Source organism: Cheilinus undulatus, linkage group 12, assembly GCF_018320785.1.
Source record: "Cheilinus undulatus linkage group 12, ASM1832078v1, whole genome shotgun sequence".
Lineage (NCBI taxonomy): Eukaryota > Metazoa > Chordata > Actinopteri > Labriformes > Labridae > Cheilinus > Cheilinus undulatus.
Genome location: NC_054876.1, coordinates 10,126,592 through 10,142,197, shown reverse-complemented (window position 1 = coordinate 10,142,197; position 15,606 = coordinate 10,126,592). Strand labels below are relative to the sequence as shown.

General features: G+C 39.9%; 1 protein-coding gene across 1 annotated transcript in view; it reads right to left on the bottom strand.

Moving 5' to 3' along the window:
* Window positions 1-5,318: 5,318 nt before the first annotated feature.
* The window catches only part of cxadr (CXADR Ig-like cell adhesion molecule), a 96,697-nt gene continuing 86,409 nt past the window's right edge, over window positions 5,319-15,606 (bottom strand). Inside the window, exon 7 of the mRNA XM_041801150.1 lies at window positions 5,319-10,779. Within this exon, the coding sequence (XP_041657084.1) occupies window positions 10,497-10,779 (283 nt within the window). The 3' untranslated portion in view covers window positions 5,319-10,496. The remainder of the gene's footprint in view (window positions 10,780-15,606) is intronic.

Sequence of the window (15,606 nt, the reverse complement as noted above, 5' to 3'; positions counted from 1 at the left end):
TGGCTGCTATAAGGTCTGTAGATTTCCTCCAGTATAAAAATGTAAATTTAACCTTGAAGTTAAAAAAAATCCTTGTTAAGTTATACAAATCTAAAAGAATAGAGAGTTGAAATAATTAGATAAAAAGTCAGGAATGAGGGAAAGACATTAACTTGTGTTTTCATTTCGTATTTTCATTTTGCATCCCAAGATTATGACTGAAACTTAGGATTTGGACTTTTTATTTCATACTTTGACCTTTTAAGGTCATAATTTTGACCTTTTTTTCCTCATATTGTGACCTTTTAGATTCACAAATTTTCATTTTAAACCATATCTTGACCTTTTTAACTCCTAACTTTGACTCTGAATCCCATCTTTTCACTTTTTTAACACCTGATTGAGAATTTTATCTCATATTTTGACCTTTTAGAGTCACAATTTGAATTTTAAACTGTTGGTTTTGTAATTTATGTCATATATTTACTTTTTAAAAACCTTGTTTTGACTTTTAATTTTGTCTTTTGACCTTTAGGACTTATAAAGTTGACTTTTTATTTCAGATTTTGAGCCTTTAAACCCATTTATTTATTTATTAAGCATTTATTTGACATGGACACAGTAAAATTAATGCTGTGATATTTAATCATTTTGACCTTTTTTTTTTCTTTTTTTTTTAGAAATCTTAATCATTTATCATCGCTGTTTAATTTCTCCTAAAATTCATAACCTGTGAAAACATGGTTGACAGTTTTCAGTTAAAGCTTTACCCTGTCAGGCCCTCAGGTTAAACCTAAATTTAGATTTCGGCCCCTGCTGTGATTGAGTTTGACACTCCTGATCTAGATGTAGTATGACAATAAAGCCATAATTTAGACAACATGGGAAGCACAGCTAAGTTAGTAAAGACCTGGATTGGGAAATAAGGGGTTGCTGGTCCAAGTCCTGGCACAGAATAATGTATAGACTGGGAATTTGTTGCCAGAGAGGTTTCAGCTCTGACAGAGTATCCTAGTGCAAGGCACAGGAGTGTCTGTGCTCCTTTGTTCATTTATGTACAGCCTCTCACTGACACCTCTTCATCAGTGGATGTCCATAGCCCTACAGCATGTCCAGTAACAGAACAAACTGATTTAAACACAGGGATTAATATGGTTTATCTTCTTCTCTCTTATGTAACTTTCAGTGTAGAATCATAAGAGCAGTCTGTGCTGAAATGTTGAACATGGAGCAGCTTGTGAAGGTTTCACAGATAACTGTGAACTAAATCTTCTGGCACACCAACTCCACAGTTACAGTCAACAGTAACATGACTCTGAGAAGACTGCAGGAAACAAGTCTTATCCCAAGAAAGACCCACTCTTATTCAGAGCAAACTGGCATGTCCTCTGATGGGAGAAATACTGTTCTATCCTGGTTTTGAAAACTTTATTCCTTTAAAAAGTAAAACTTTATTTAAAACAAGGGCAGATCCAGTGGTTAGCCTTTTATCTGTTAACCCAGTGATACTACACTTTTCATCCATTTTAAGCTACCTTTTGCCATTAAATACCCCTTTTTCCTTTTTTTTCTTTTGCAAATTTTAGCCACTTCTTTTAGCCACTTTTTTCCATTTTTGCCACTTTTGTCCCATTTAAGCTACCTTTACTATTAAAAACCACTTTTTCGCTTTTTTTGCCCATTTTTGCAACTTCTTTTTGCCACTTTTGTCCCACTTATTGCTCTTGTTCACCACTTTTTGCCCATTTAAGCTGCCTTTTGCCTCTAAACACCACTTGTTTCCTATTTTTTGCCCAGTTTTGCCACTCTTGACTGCCATTTTTGCTACTTTCTGACCCTTTTCCACTTTTCTCCTCATTTTCACCCATTTTTGCTGCTTTTTGACCATTTTTGCTATCTTTAACTTATTTATATTGCTTATTCAAGCTGTTTTTGCCACTTTTCACCACTTAGATTGTGGCTCTTGCAAAGGTATTTTTCAATAATTTGGCTCTTTGGTTGAGCAGGGTTTAGTCACACTGTATTAACCAAATATCCTTCACTTTTATTAGCTATGTGCCTTGTCATAGGCAGAATATGTGTTAAAATCAACCATTTTGACTTTGTTGCTTTGTAACAAACTTTGATACACATTTTCATGCCTAATCTCATTTGTTTGTGCATAAAGATGATGTTTTCATGTCTGGTATCATCAGAATAAATATATTACTCCACAGTAAATTCTTAGAACTTTAATGAAGTGGTTATAGATTTGGGTTAAAATGCCTCTGAAAATTTAATTTTCTATGCTCCAGTGCTCTGCATTCACACTACCAAACTCCTTTTATCAGCCTGAGAGGAGTCCTGAAAGGAGACCTTTCTGCTCATCACAGCTTCAGGCTGCAATGCATGATGGTAAATATTGCTGGAATAGTGACCATCAGATGTTCACTTCTTTTCACAATGCATTGTGGGATATAAAAAGTCCACTATATTGTGTATAGCAGTGCTAACTCAGAAATCTGACCACTATAAAATAAAATGTTGTCGTCACTGTATAGTGTGCTATAAAGGGGACAGGGTGTCATATTGGACACAGCACTTTTAAATTGTTCTCCTATATCGTCACTAACAGTTGTCTGACCGCACATAGAAATGTAAAATAAATGTTTGAAGCTACTGCATGTGCAACAAACTTCATGCCATCCCTGCTCAAGTCAGAGTCCCTGAGGAGCCACCAGGTCATGAAAGGAGTCTGCCTCTGCCCTGGTCTAAAAATAGTAGTTTTTATTCTTTAATGTGGCAGTAATAATCTGTCATATAGTGTTTATCAGAGCCTTTTCACTTCTACTTTAGTAGAGTTTCATCAATACTTGATTTTTTCTCTCATTTGCACAACTGTGTGGACTTCAGTTTGAATATATAATGAGTTCTTAGTCTTGTTTTGTCCTCTCTGAAAACTAAACGTTATAAAACGTAAACATGTGTTGAGCTGAAGAAACCATTTATACACTCCCTTAAAAAAGTATTGGACATATGGTCAATTCCTTTATTTTTGCTGAAGACTGAAAACTCTTGAATGAATATGAGACACGAGATGAACATCTCAACTTTTATTTTCATGCGTTAACATCTAGATCTAATACACAACATAGAAGATAGCATCTGTTGTTTAAATCCACCAGTTAATTGGATATTGGAACATGTGACTGAAAGGTGTACAGAGATGAGCCTCAAACATTCTGGGACAAAGTTTTATGGACTGATGAGACAAAGATGAACCTTTGCCAAAGTAATGGAAAGGCTAAAAATTGGGGAAAGAAAGGATCTGCCCATGATCTTCTGGGACAGGCTCATTAAACTTCATTGATGATGTAACACATGATGGTAGCAGAAATAAACTCAGGAGTCTACAGAAACGTTTTGTCTGCCAATTTAAAGAAAGATGCAACCAAACTGATTGGGAGATCCTTCATCATGCAGAAAGACAAATCTACCAGTTTTAATCATTTTGCTCACCTAAGAATTAAGTATTCCATTACAAAAAATGATATCTTAAAAGTTATGTATCAGATTCAGATGTAAAATACCTCAACATAAAAGCTGAAATTGTTGTCTCATATTCATCTTTTGATGTCAAATCCAAGTGTTTTCAGTCTACAGCCTAAAATAAAGGAATTTGCCAGACTAAAACGTTCACTTCTTGCCCCTGATGAACTCCTTTGTTGTTTTGCCAGTGTGTTTTTGGTCATTATCTTGCTGCATGATGAAGGATCTCCCAATCAGTTTGGTTGTATCTTTCTTTAAATTAGTAGTCAAAATGTTTCTGTAGACTTCTGAGTTCATTTATCTGCTGCCATCATGTGTTACATCATCAATGAAGAGTAATGACCCTGTCCCAGAAGAGGCCATGCAAGCCCAAGCCAGGATATTACCTCCACTGTGTTTCACAGATGAGCTTGTATGTTTGGGATCATGAACAGATCCTGTCTTTCTCCAAACTTCACCCTTACCATCGCTCCAGTAAAGGTTCATTTTTGTCTCATCAGTCTATAAAACTTTGTCCCAGAATGTTTGAGGCTCATCTCTGTAATTTTTGCCAAATTCCAGCCTGGCCTTCCTATTCTTTTTGCTAATGAGTGGTTTGTATCTTCTGGTGTAGCCTCTGTACTTTTGTTCATGAAGTCTTCTGTGAACAGTAGATGTGATACCTTCACTCCTGCCCTCTGGAGGTTGTTGCTGATGTCACTAACAGTTGTTTTAGGGTCTTTCTTTACAGCTCTCACAATGTTTCTGTTGTCAACTGCTGCTGTTTTTCATGGTCTACCTGCTCAATGTCTGTTACTGAGTACACCAGTGGTTTCTTCTACTGGCTATGGCCGATGTTTGTGAAATGGCTCTGATGGATTTTCCATCTTCCCTCAGCTTCACAATTACTTGTTTTTCACCTACAGACAGCTCTCTGGTTTTTATATTGTTTACATCTCTAACTATAAATGTAGTTTGCACAGGCAAAAACCAAATCTAAAACTGAGTGTAGATGTTCAGCGCTATTTATTGTTTGAATAATCAGTGTAATAGGACACACCTGGGCAACATGAAAAATGGGTGGTTTCAAACAGAGTGCTATCTTCAAAGTGTTGTATCAGATTCATATGTAAATACCTGGAAATAAAAGCTGCAATGTTGATCTCTTAAATTCATCTTTTGATTTTTCAGTTGGTTTTTAGTCTACACCAAAAATAAAGGAAATGGCCTCACTGTTCCAGTACTTTGGAGAGGAGTGTACATTTAGTGGCACAATTTGTAACTGGTTGCCCTCTTATTAGACAAACGGACTTGATTGATGTGACTTGCAATTGCCCAATTCTGAGTTCCAAATGTCCCGTTTTTTAAGGTTTCCTGGGGGAATTATTTTTCCAAGTAAGACTTAAAAGCCACACAAAAGAGCCACATGTCAGTCTTGAACCACATGCTGAGTATGATGATTATTACTAGTGTAATCATGAGCTATGAATAAAAGACGGAATGAAAGTAGGAGGTCAAACGGTTGTTTAAGTTGATCCAGGTCACAAACTTTCTCAGGTTTATCCTACAGCTGACTGACGTGCAGTGGAGGCGGTTGTGCCATTGATTAATTACGGTCATTAGGTGGTTAGAAAGTCACCTCACCTGGTGTTAGGGGGAGGAATTTCCCGCCTGATTAAAATTAATCACAGTCAAAAAGCTGCAGGAGGCCGAGTCCCCGGGGAGCCTGCGCTGCTGGAAGAGGAGAGGAATAGAGTTTTATTCATGCTTGAGTCCACAGCTGCTAACGCCAAACAAGTAAACAAACACGGCCGCTGTGGTTTTACATTTCATGGACTTTTATTATTCAAAAATACAGCACAAAAATACACACAAAAAAAGAAAAAACGGTTTCCGCACAGAGTGCAAACCTCAAAGGAGATCTTCATACAGTATTAGTACGCTGATTTCAAAGCTACAGTTAATATTGTTAGTAATTAATGTGAGCACACAGAGGGACACGCTCTCCCTCTCAGCTCTGTACAGTTCATCAGCAGGTGAGAGTCTAACTAGAATCCTACAGGGGCGCTTCCTGAACACACACTCCCGCCATGGACGATACACTCGCTCTCACACTTACAGACATGGCGAGACGAAGTGACAGATGTAATTTCTCTGCCTCCGTCTCACTTTCCTCTGTGTTAGAAAACACGTACGTCCAATCTACCAGGAAGAACAGAGGCAGAGATGTTTCTACGAATGTCACCTCCTCTTACATCCAACAAACCGCACACAAACGCCTCACACAGACTCACTCAGGAGACCCACACCGCCCCTCCTCTTCTGTTTTAGATATAATTTGCCAAGCACAGCACGGCAGAGCATCACATTTACATACAAACATCATCTTTTATCATTCCACTGTGTGTTGATTAGATAGGGTTACTTCAACAGGATATTATACAAACAGCCAGAACCATAAAAAAAACACAGATTTACTTCCTTTAAATAAAAAAAAAACATGAAGTCATGTTTGGAATACAAAAACAAAAGCTTTAAGACAGTGATGGATGTGTTTGAAGCGATGAGAGGATTGGTTTGAGGTGATCGTGTGTGGGAAATCCAACAGAAAACAATCAATATTCTCACTGTGTACTGATAAATATGTTGTTCTAGTGGCTGTGACGGCCGCTCAGGATGATGCTACGGCACATAGCTCCTGCGGGACGCTATGAAACTATTCAACCGGGGCAACAAGGCACAATAGAGTCAGTAAAAGTCCAGCTGTGAGGGCTGTACAGAGGTGCACTGAGGGGAGGCGTGAGTAAGGCGAAGAAATAAGGAGTAGAATAAGGCTTCAGAGAAAAAGAAACACTCAAAGTAGTCGTACTGTTTTTGTTGCAGATAAGAGGCAAATTACTTCAACAAACAATGGATGATGGGATGTTTGAGAGTGGAATAACCCACAAATTTAGAGGACTGTCAAATAGTAAAGAACACTGACAGACTGACAAAACATTTATAAAATAAAACAGTTGTTCCTGTACCACTAAGTTATCAGGATTGCCTCGATCCATCCATTATCTGTACCATTTGTCCTGTTTTTGGGTGCTGCAGAGGGGGTAAATCTGTAAATCACACTGACCATGAAGCCAATCCCAGCTGTCATGGGGCATAACATGGGGTACACCCTGGACTGGTCACCAGTCAATCACAGGGTTAACATGAGGAGAAAAACAACCATTCTCACTCACAACTACGGGCAATTTAGCTAAAAAGCATATTTGGCTGTGGAAGGATGCTGGAGTACCTGCAGAGAACCCCTGCATGCAAAAGAAGAACATGCAAACTCCACCTACAAAGGCTCTGTCCAATCAGGACTCAAAATCAGGAACCTGGGCTATGAGGCGCTAACCACTGCACCACCATGCAGCCCAGAAATGCCTTATACAGATGGATGTGGGATTCTTTGTGAGCAATATGCAAGTCAATGCACTGATCCAGTGCCTTCACTTGTCATGAAAAGCCTTTTGAACGCAACAAGGAGGGTTAGAATCAAGGGATGACCTCGGGTGTTGGAAAATGAAGCCAAAGCAGAAGAAAAACAACCCTGTAGTTCCTCAGATGTCTATTTGAGGCAGTAGAAGTCACATACATACCTCACCATTCCCATTTTTATAATAGAAGTAAGCATGTTTGCTGCCAGGCAGAGTAAACCATTGCAGTTAGAATGGTGAATGTTTTATGGGCAAATGCTGTATGGAAGCCAGCGTTTTTGCAGTTTGTCCGTTTGAGTTTTAAAAGGGTACTAAAAGGGGTGCAGATGTCCTCGTGTTAAGGTCAGGCTCCATTTAAGCAGGCAGCTGGGGATCAAGACCGACCAGTTGCTCCTTTTCTGTATGTCATTCCTGACTCACTCAGCCCTTCTTTCAGCTCTATCCACTTTCCTCCTTTCTGCTAAAGGCATGAAAAAACCCCAATAAATCTTAAAAAAAGAGGATACAAATTTTACGTAATTAGGCTGAAACAACAGCAAACATCACGGTTTGGTCTCAAAAGACAGCTGCAATAACTGAATGAGGGACATCATTCAGACTTTATCCAATATCTTTACAGTCAATGGTTGCAATTCTACTGCTAGTTTCTCACAGATAACACTACCAATGTTTCTGCACCACCAAACAAGAACTGGCTGAGGTGTTCTATCATTAATTGATGGCAAACAACAGCACTGCAGAGCTCCAGAGGATTGAAGTGTTCATCAGAATTACTCTGGATGTTAAAAGTTAAATATGAGTGTTTCTCTGATGCTTCAGCTGTCGAAGGCGCTTTAGCTGTCGCTTACATTACTCAGTTTTTTTAGGTTATGAGTCATCCTGCGTTGATTATTTAAGAAGTTTTAAAAAGAAATGAAACACTCTAGAAATATATTTGGGGTAAAAAAAAACACTGAAAAAGTAGTGTCAAGTGATGCTCCTGTGCAAACATTGTGAAGAGACTTGTCTGAACAATGCCCCAAATAGAAAAACTGTATTTGTCCTTTGAATAATTTCCTGATTCTTTCGCAATAGTGACTGTCAAACTGGTTTAAAAATCTGATATCACATGTTTTCAAAAACCATCTGAGGACAGGCACTGCTAAAGAGCCAAGGCTTTTAATGCTGTAGTGTGACATCAGTTTACCTCATACTTGCCATAATACCAAACATTTTAACTTCACATTGATACTTGTTAAAAACTAATATTTTTATACTGGCTGCTGTTGTGTAGATATAACAAAAATAATACAAGAAGTCTTTGACAACCAGTGTTGGATAAATTCTTGTTTTTAATTACCATGCAATCCCCTGCACACTGTCTTAATTTCATATAGCTAATATTTTTGTGAGATGCAGCATACAAGAGCTTGCATGCAATTTTTTAAGTTTCATTTTTCTATCTTGTGAATTTAAAGTGTTTTATTTTTTTATTTTTTAGATTTTGTCACTTTTTGATATCATTAAAATGGCAGAGATTGTATCATTTTTAGAGACATGGCATTGAAAAAGGATCAGATCAGCAAACTAAATGACTTGTTCCTATGCAAATAAACATGAAAGAAAAACTAAAGTGGAATGGTATGCAGTATCTGTTAGCTTTAAATCATGTTGTAAAAAGCTGTGCATATAAGCCAAATTCATTTGGCAAATCTAGATAAAGATCTTAATTCAAGATATAAAAAGCAAAGTAAGGCATTATCAAACGCCTCTAAATGCAAGATAAACAATAAAATGTTCTTGCTGCATTCTTGGCAGATCATTTTACTCAGGATGTATAAATCAGGCCTTTAGTTTTTGCTTGTATTGTCTTGAAGTGAGAAGTTTGTCAAGCAAATTGAGCTTATAGAAAGCATATGAGAGATATCTGTATTTTTAAAGATGTATTTTGGGGGTTTTTATGCCACTATAGGAGGGGTAGGACAGCAGAGAGAGCTGGATGCCACAGAGTGGGAATGATAAAGTAAGAAGCCATAGGCCAGACCTGGTCAGAGCCACCCATCTTAAGGAGGGCAACTCCCACCCATGCGGACACAATACCAAGTCAGTGGTGCCCTTTATGAGATTTACTAGAAATTAGGTAAATACATGTCCTAAGATCTGACGTTTTCTGCAGTATACAATAAATCTCCTTACCAGTAAATCCAGGTTCTGATATCTGAAAGAAAATACGGTATGAGAACATCTCTGCTGTTGTCCAGAGCAAAACGAAGCCCAGCCACAGCGGTTGTAAAGTGGTTTCAGAGCAGTAGCCTTCAGCTTTCACAGGCTTTTCACATTTGTTCCTCTGCGTGGGCTTTTTCTTCATGAAAGCCGGCCCTACATCCTTCATTTAAAAGTCCAATTAACACTGTGAGAGCCATGCGAGGTTTCCTATTGACCACAGAGAGAAGGTTAATCAAGATATTGGCTCCTTGTAATGCTAATAAGGAGGATTACACACGCTGCAGATCTAACAGGGGCCACTGATACTCCAGATGATGATTAAGACTTGGTGTTGTCTTCCTAATATGGCGTGTGGGAGAGCGGCGGGTTCTGCTGGTCAGGGGGTTTAGGGGCCTGTTGACAGTCAAACTTAATCAAAGCGGATTGCTCGGTGAACCTTGCTGTCCAGCTGCCCCCTGTGTTCCCACATATACTACCTCCTCTAAGATCTGCAGGGGAGGGATTGGGGGGGCTTTTATTGTTTTTTAAGCTCGGTCAAGAAGCAATAATCCAGCCAATCAGAACATGAAGTGGCCTGAACCTCCCCCGTGCCAGCAGCCAATCCTGACAGCTTTACCCCCAAAGTGCACCCAGACTGGATGATTCAAACGGTTCAACAGAAAACGGCTGACCTAAATATTTCAACTCTGAAATCTATGATTCTTTCTCTGAATAACATCCAATTTTCTGTGACATTTGTGGGAATAAAAGTCCGTCTGGAACAGGTGGAGACGGACAAGCCTGAATATGATCAAATTGTCAAGTAGGCGTTAAAAGAGAATAATGAGCTATACATTTCCCAAACTCCCGTTCACATTCACACTCACATACAGCTGCAGGTCTATACAAACAGGCATGCATACAGCTGCACTGCTGGCCAGCAAGGGTCCTGGATCTGTTTTAAACATACAGTATCTCTACAGCGAGGGCCATCTATATGAAAAAAAAGAAAAACATGCATTCACTTATGTACAATAGAATTTGTATATTGACCATTCGTCTTTATATCCACACTAATTCATTTTTCTGTGACAAAGTCCAGGAAGTAAAATTCATAAAAGGTTTTTTTTTTTGTATTTGTATTTGATAAAAAGTTAATGTGCTCTGTTGTGATTCCAGTAAAACTCTTCATCTCTTCTGCACCACAGCAGAGCCGGTCTTCATAAGAGGAGAAAACTCTCATTGTGTAAATAATGAAGAGCTAAAAGTCAGCCGAGGCAGCCCATCTTCATTTTTTTAAGTCCCTCTTTCTTCCTCCGATCCCTCCTCTCGCTTCACCCTCCCCTCAGGCTAGACGATGGAGCCGTCCCTGTTCTGTGCAGGGATCATGACGGGGATGGCCCCCATGCGGCTGAGGTTAGGGCCGGCCATTTTGGCAGCGGTGGGCGGCGGGAGAGGAGCGTGGCTAGGAGGCCGCTCGTACTCCTCCGATGAGGGGATCTTGTCGTACTGAGGTTTGAGGGCGTACTCGTGCAGGTTGGAAGGCGACATGGAGCCTAGGGAGGAGCGCTGGCTGCCCACGGTGAAGCTGCGTGCCGTGGATACACGACTCTTTGGTGGAGGGACGTCCTCTCTGAGGAGAAACAGTGACAGAACAATATTTAGCGATCAAAACTCACTTTCATTAGCTTACAATTATGATACTGCATAAACACATGAGACTTTTAGCCTACTTCTGTGTGTTTTTTTTGTTTTTTGTTTTTTTTGCATGTCTAAAAACCCCTCTGTTCCAGCCCTGCTCAGGACGAGCCATTTCTGTGTCTGTAGCTTTAAATGTTAATGAGCTGTCTGACTCCGCTCCTCTCAGGAAATGGGTGTGGCACTCCAAATCCTCCTCACTGGAGAGGAGGGTGGAACTTTCTTCCAAGCCGGGAGGGCCAACCAAATCTGGGGGTGGGGCTAACTCCCCACACGACATCATGAGGGGAAAATCTGTTCGGCTTGTTTCAGCACACATTTTCTGAAAGGTGGAGAAAGAGGGGGGAGGTTCTGATTCTTGGGGGGATTGTGGACAAGCCAGGGGCACATATTTTTGTTTTAAAAAGCCTGAAAAAATGTGTTTTGACCATTAAAAATCAACTTCTAGACTTTTTTAAGACCAAAACAAAGAAAAATGACTATGGCGTCATGTAAAAGTGGCAGCCTCCGGAAAAATGACATCAATGTGAAAGTGCTATAAGCTGCCGTTCCTTGAGTGTCCACTGGAGGCTGGCTGCAGAAGCACTAGAAATGACATACACACCCCATAAGTGTACTCACAGCGCATTTCAGCTGTAGCAATTAAGCTTTGCAGTCAATACGCCTCGTAATGCGCACATACACAGTGCTGTACTCCCTGCTGGCTCTGCTGATCCTGTTTTCACTTCCATTACAACTTATGAAGACAGCACAGAGGGGGATTGCTTTGTCCCCTGTTTATGCCACTGTAATGGTACTGTGAAGGTGAAAAGTCACAGGGGCATAAATGTCATAGCTTTAAACAGCACTGTGAATGGGCTCATGTTAAAACAGTGGAAGTAAACACTTCACAGCTTTGTTCAAAAAATGATTTCGGTTGGTAGTTTTTGTTTGTGTATAGTTTTTGTTTTCATGGAAACACACTGTTGGGAAGTGAGTTTTTTTCTGAGCTCGTCCATTTTGGTTTTAAGAAGGTTAAAGGTTATGCATAAATAGAGGCGTGGCTAATTTGATAACAAGCCAGCACACTGTTACAAGGAAGGCTGGCCTCAGCTCCACCTCTTTGTCTCTTACAAGGTTGTCAGAAAGTTTGAGACACTGTGATTGAACACAGATTGGTTTTAAAATACAGCTTCAGTAACCAGAGGGTCAAGTCACTCAATCTATGATCATGTAGTGTCATTGTTTTTGGAACTCTCCGGATTTAATCGACTTTGATTTCCATTGTTGTTGTTTAAAATCTTTTGGCCCAGCTTCCAAGTTCTGAAGAATTCATCTGGAATCCAGTTTCCCCTGAACTTACATTTACCCACCTTCTTTTTCTGATATGTCTCTGCAAAAGCAAAATCTAATCTAATTTATGACCTCTTACACGTGCAATTAAGACTTTTTAAGCATCTTAAGACCTTTGATTTTGAACATCTAATTTAAGGGCACACCCACACTAGGTCCAAGTGCCCCATACTGTGCTGAAGGGAGCCCATGCAACACAGATATATCATCTCGTCAGAATACGACACAAGCAGTTTACAGTCCGACAGAGTCAGCAAAATGGAGAAAAACAGACAAAATAACAGCGACTTGACTCACAGGTGGCTTATTTTGAGTTGTTAACACCCCACCTTTGTTTAAAATGATTGTCAAGAGGAAAAGTTGTGTTGATTTTAAGTCACATGCACAAGCAATCAGCCATCTTCAATCCATGCCAGGACCAGGTAAAGTGCTTTAGCATAGTGTGAAACATTTTCACCTGTCAAACAAATCTGACATTGGAGCTCAAGCATGGTTGGGCATGGTACAGGTTGCCTAGTTTGACTTTTTTGGATCTGCAGGAGCCTTGATCTGTTTGAATTGCAAGTTTTAATATGAAAATGTGGGAAAGTCAAAGGGTTTATAGTTACGCTGACATAATCAATTACTGGACCTTGGATTTTTCCCAAAAGACAAACTGTTACAATATTAGGTATCAACCAGAACATAAGCCTATAAACAGTCAACCCCTCTCAAGTCCAAATATGCTTACCACTGACTCCTAAAAACAAGGCTCTGTAAAGCCAACAGGCCAAATTGTCGAAAATCTAACAGCTGACATCAGGGCGACTGTTTCCACTTCTTTTATATGCTTATTCATGAACATAATGCTTGGGAAATGACTGCAGAAAATGGCTCTCTCAGGTGTCTTTAACCATAATAAAGAAGAATGTCACTCGGGTATAAAAGTCTGCAGAGCAGAGCACTTGCTGCACACGCTGAGGAAAACAATGAATACTCAAGGAGCCTGCAAGAGTCATTTCAAGAGCGAAACATGATTGGACTCAATAAAGAGGGACAGATAATTGGAGTCAGCCTGTCTGATTGGTCGTGGCTGCACCACACAGACTGTCTAATAGCCTGTAGCAACTGAGCTGAGCAACCAAATGCAGCTATATGCCCTGCGCTCCCTCTGCCACCACATTAACAACTAATAAGCAGCAATAATCCAGTTAAATGCTCAATCAAAGACAGCCTGAGGGGCCGCAGCTTGTTTAGTCCACAGCTTGGTGTTGTGGTGTTTCAGAGAGTGTGTGAGTCTGTGTGTACGACACAGCACCAGTGGTCTAATCCTCTTTGTCCTACAGCGAGAGCAGTGTCACATTGTGGTCTCAGACAGATTCAGCCCGCAGCAGAGTGATAGTAAGCCCGCCGGTTGTACAGAGCCCGCGGGCCGGATGGAGAGCTTGGGGGGTAGATGGGATGGAGAGGGTGGGATGTGGGGGGGGGGGGGGGGGTGGCAGCCAGCAGCCGACATGACACAGGATCCACAGAGCAAACAAAGCTTTCAAACTGATTACCACAGCTGTTTATTTGAGGAGGGGTAAAAAAAGAGAAACGCTGATGGAGAAAAACCATTTCACGGCTGTTGGAGACGCGGTTTTGTGTGTTTTTACGGGTGTGTGACTGAGATGACCACACGTCTATAGGATCACATTAGGGATGGGCAATACATGAAGTTTTTAAGATATATGGACATATTTTCAAATTAGATATAGGGTAAGAATATAAAGATTATATCAGAAAATATATAATTATGTGGTTGCCTAATGCTAAGCATAAAGATTGTTTACATTAAGTGCCACTTACAGGTAAACCAAGTGCTTTGACATACATTTTATAAGATCTGAGTGGTCTTAATGATATTGTGAGGAGCACAGCACCAAAGCATGCATTGCAAAGGTAGCCTATGTATTGTTTACGATAAAAAGAGCTCTGAGGATGAGGAGCAGACATGCAGAAATCACTGTGTACTGAACACATTTCATTTTTTGGAGATCACCAGTCTATAAACACACAGCTTTACTGATAAACTGAGTCATATTAGAACACTAAAGTACAAGTATTGACTTCTACCTATTTCACCAGCCCCCCACTGCACTATTTCACCATGTGCTTGCAGAGTGGAGCAGGTTTCAGCACCACTTTTTGACAGCTTCTCCCCCTGATTCTGTTTTAAGCATACATTTTAAATAAACAGCAATATAACAAGAAGTTAAATATAAAGCGTTAGAGTGTAGTTTTAAAAGACTTGGAAGCAGGTCTTCTGATTTGTGTAGTGAAACTGCTCCCAGTTCTTTTAAGATTAACAGACAAAAAGTCAAAAATCTAGGGTAAAACATAATTTTGCTGCCATGTCTAATAGGGAATCTTCCAGTTCCAGGGAACACATCATCATACATTGAAACATTTATTGCAAAATAAATTTATTGCAGTTTTACTTGGCAGAGAAGCCTCTGTTCAAAAGATGCTCCTTATATTAGTCAAGCAGCATGCTTTTACTTTCCAGAGAGTGCAAGGCTAGAAACCTCCATATGGACAGACAATTTATGACAAAGCATATTAAATACGATCAAATTAGTCCACAAGCAATGTATCAAAATTGCATGAATCTGAAAATGAGGGTGCAACAAGCCTGTGCTATAAAGGAGGAGGCTGGGGTGTAGGAGGTAAAGCTTTGCCAGCAGCAGCATTGATTAAGCAGGGATTAGTGAGAAGGACGTCATATCTAAAAAGACTGCTGTGTTGAGAGAAAGAGCTGTGATTGGCCGTAAGAGCTGGGAGGTGATAATTTGGATTAGCTGGCCATCAGCTGATCACGGCTGGGCGTGTGAATTTTATGTCCTGCATGAACTAACGCTAAGCTTCATTCCTACAAATCTAATATTGGGTAATGTCCATCCCGTTTACTTCACTGCCTATTCATGGGGGCTGGAGCCTACCCCAGCTGTCACTGGACTGGTTGCCAGTCAGTCACAGGGCTGACAGAGTTATGTATAGTTTCTTATTATCAGAAATTACAGCCAAAGTCATGTCTAAAGTGAACAAATACATAGGCAACATTTTAGAAAGTGGGTGAAAAAGCGTAAAGTTAGGGTAATCATTGCTCCTCATCAGTTTCACCCACTTTTCTCTCTCTCTTTTAGTTATAAAATAAAACCAAGAATCTTTAAGTTACTACTTTTTAGAATCACTAATGTGCATGTACAGACTTTACTTTCCCTGCTGTGGTATCAGGCAGGTTTAAAAGTAAATATTCACCTTCTCCAGAATCAAAGATTCTAATTGTTATATGGTGACAATCATTTGTTATTTCTTTACAGTCAAAAATATCAAGATACATAAAAGGCATTGAGAAATAAATTCTGGTCCATATTGCAAAGTCCTAGTGATGATGAGTGTTGTAAGAAAG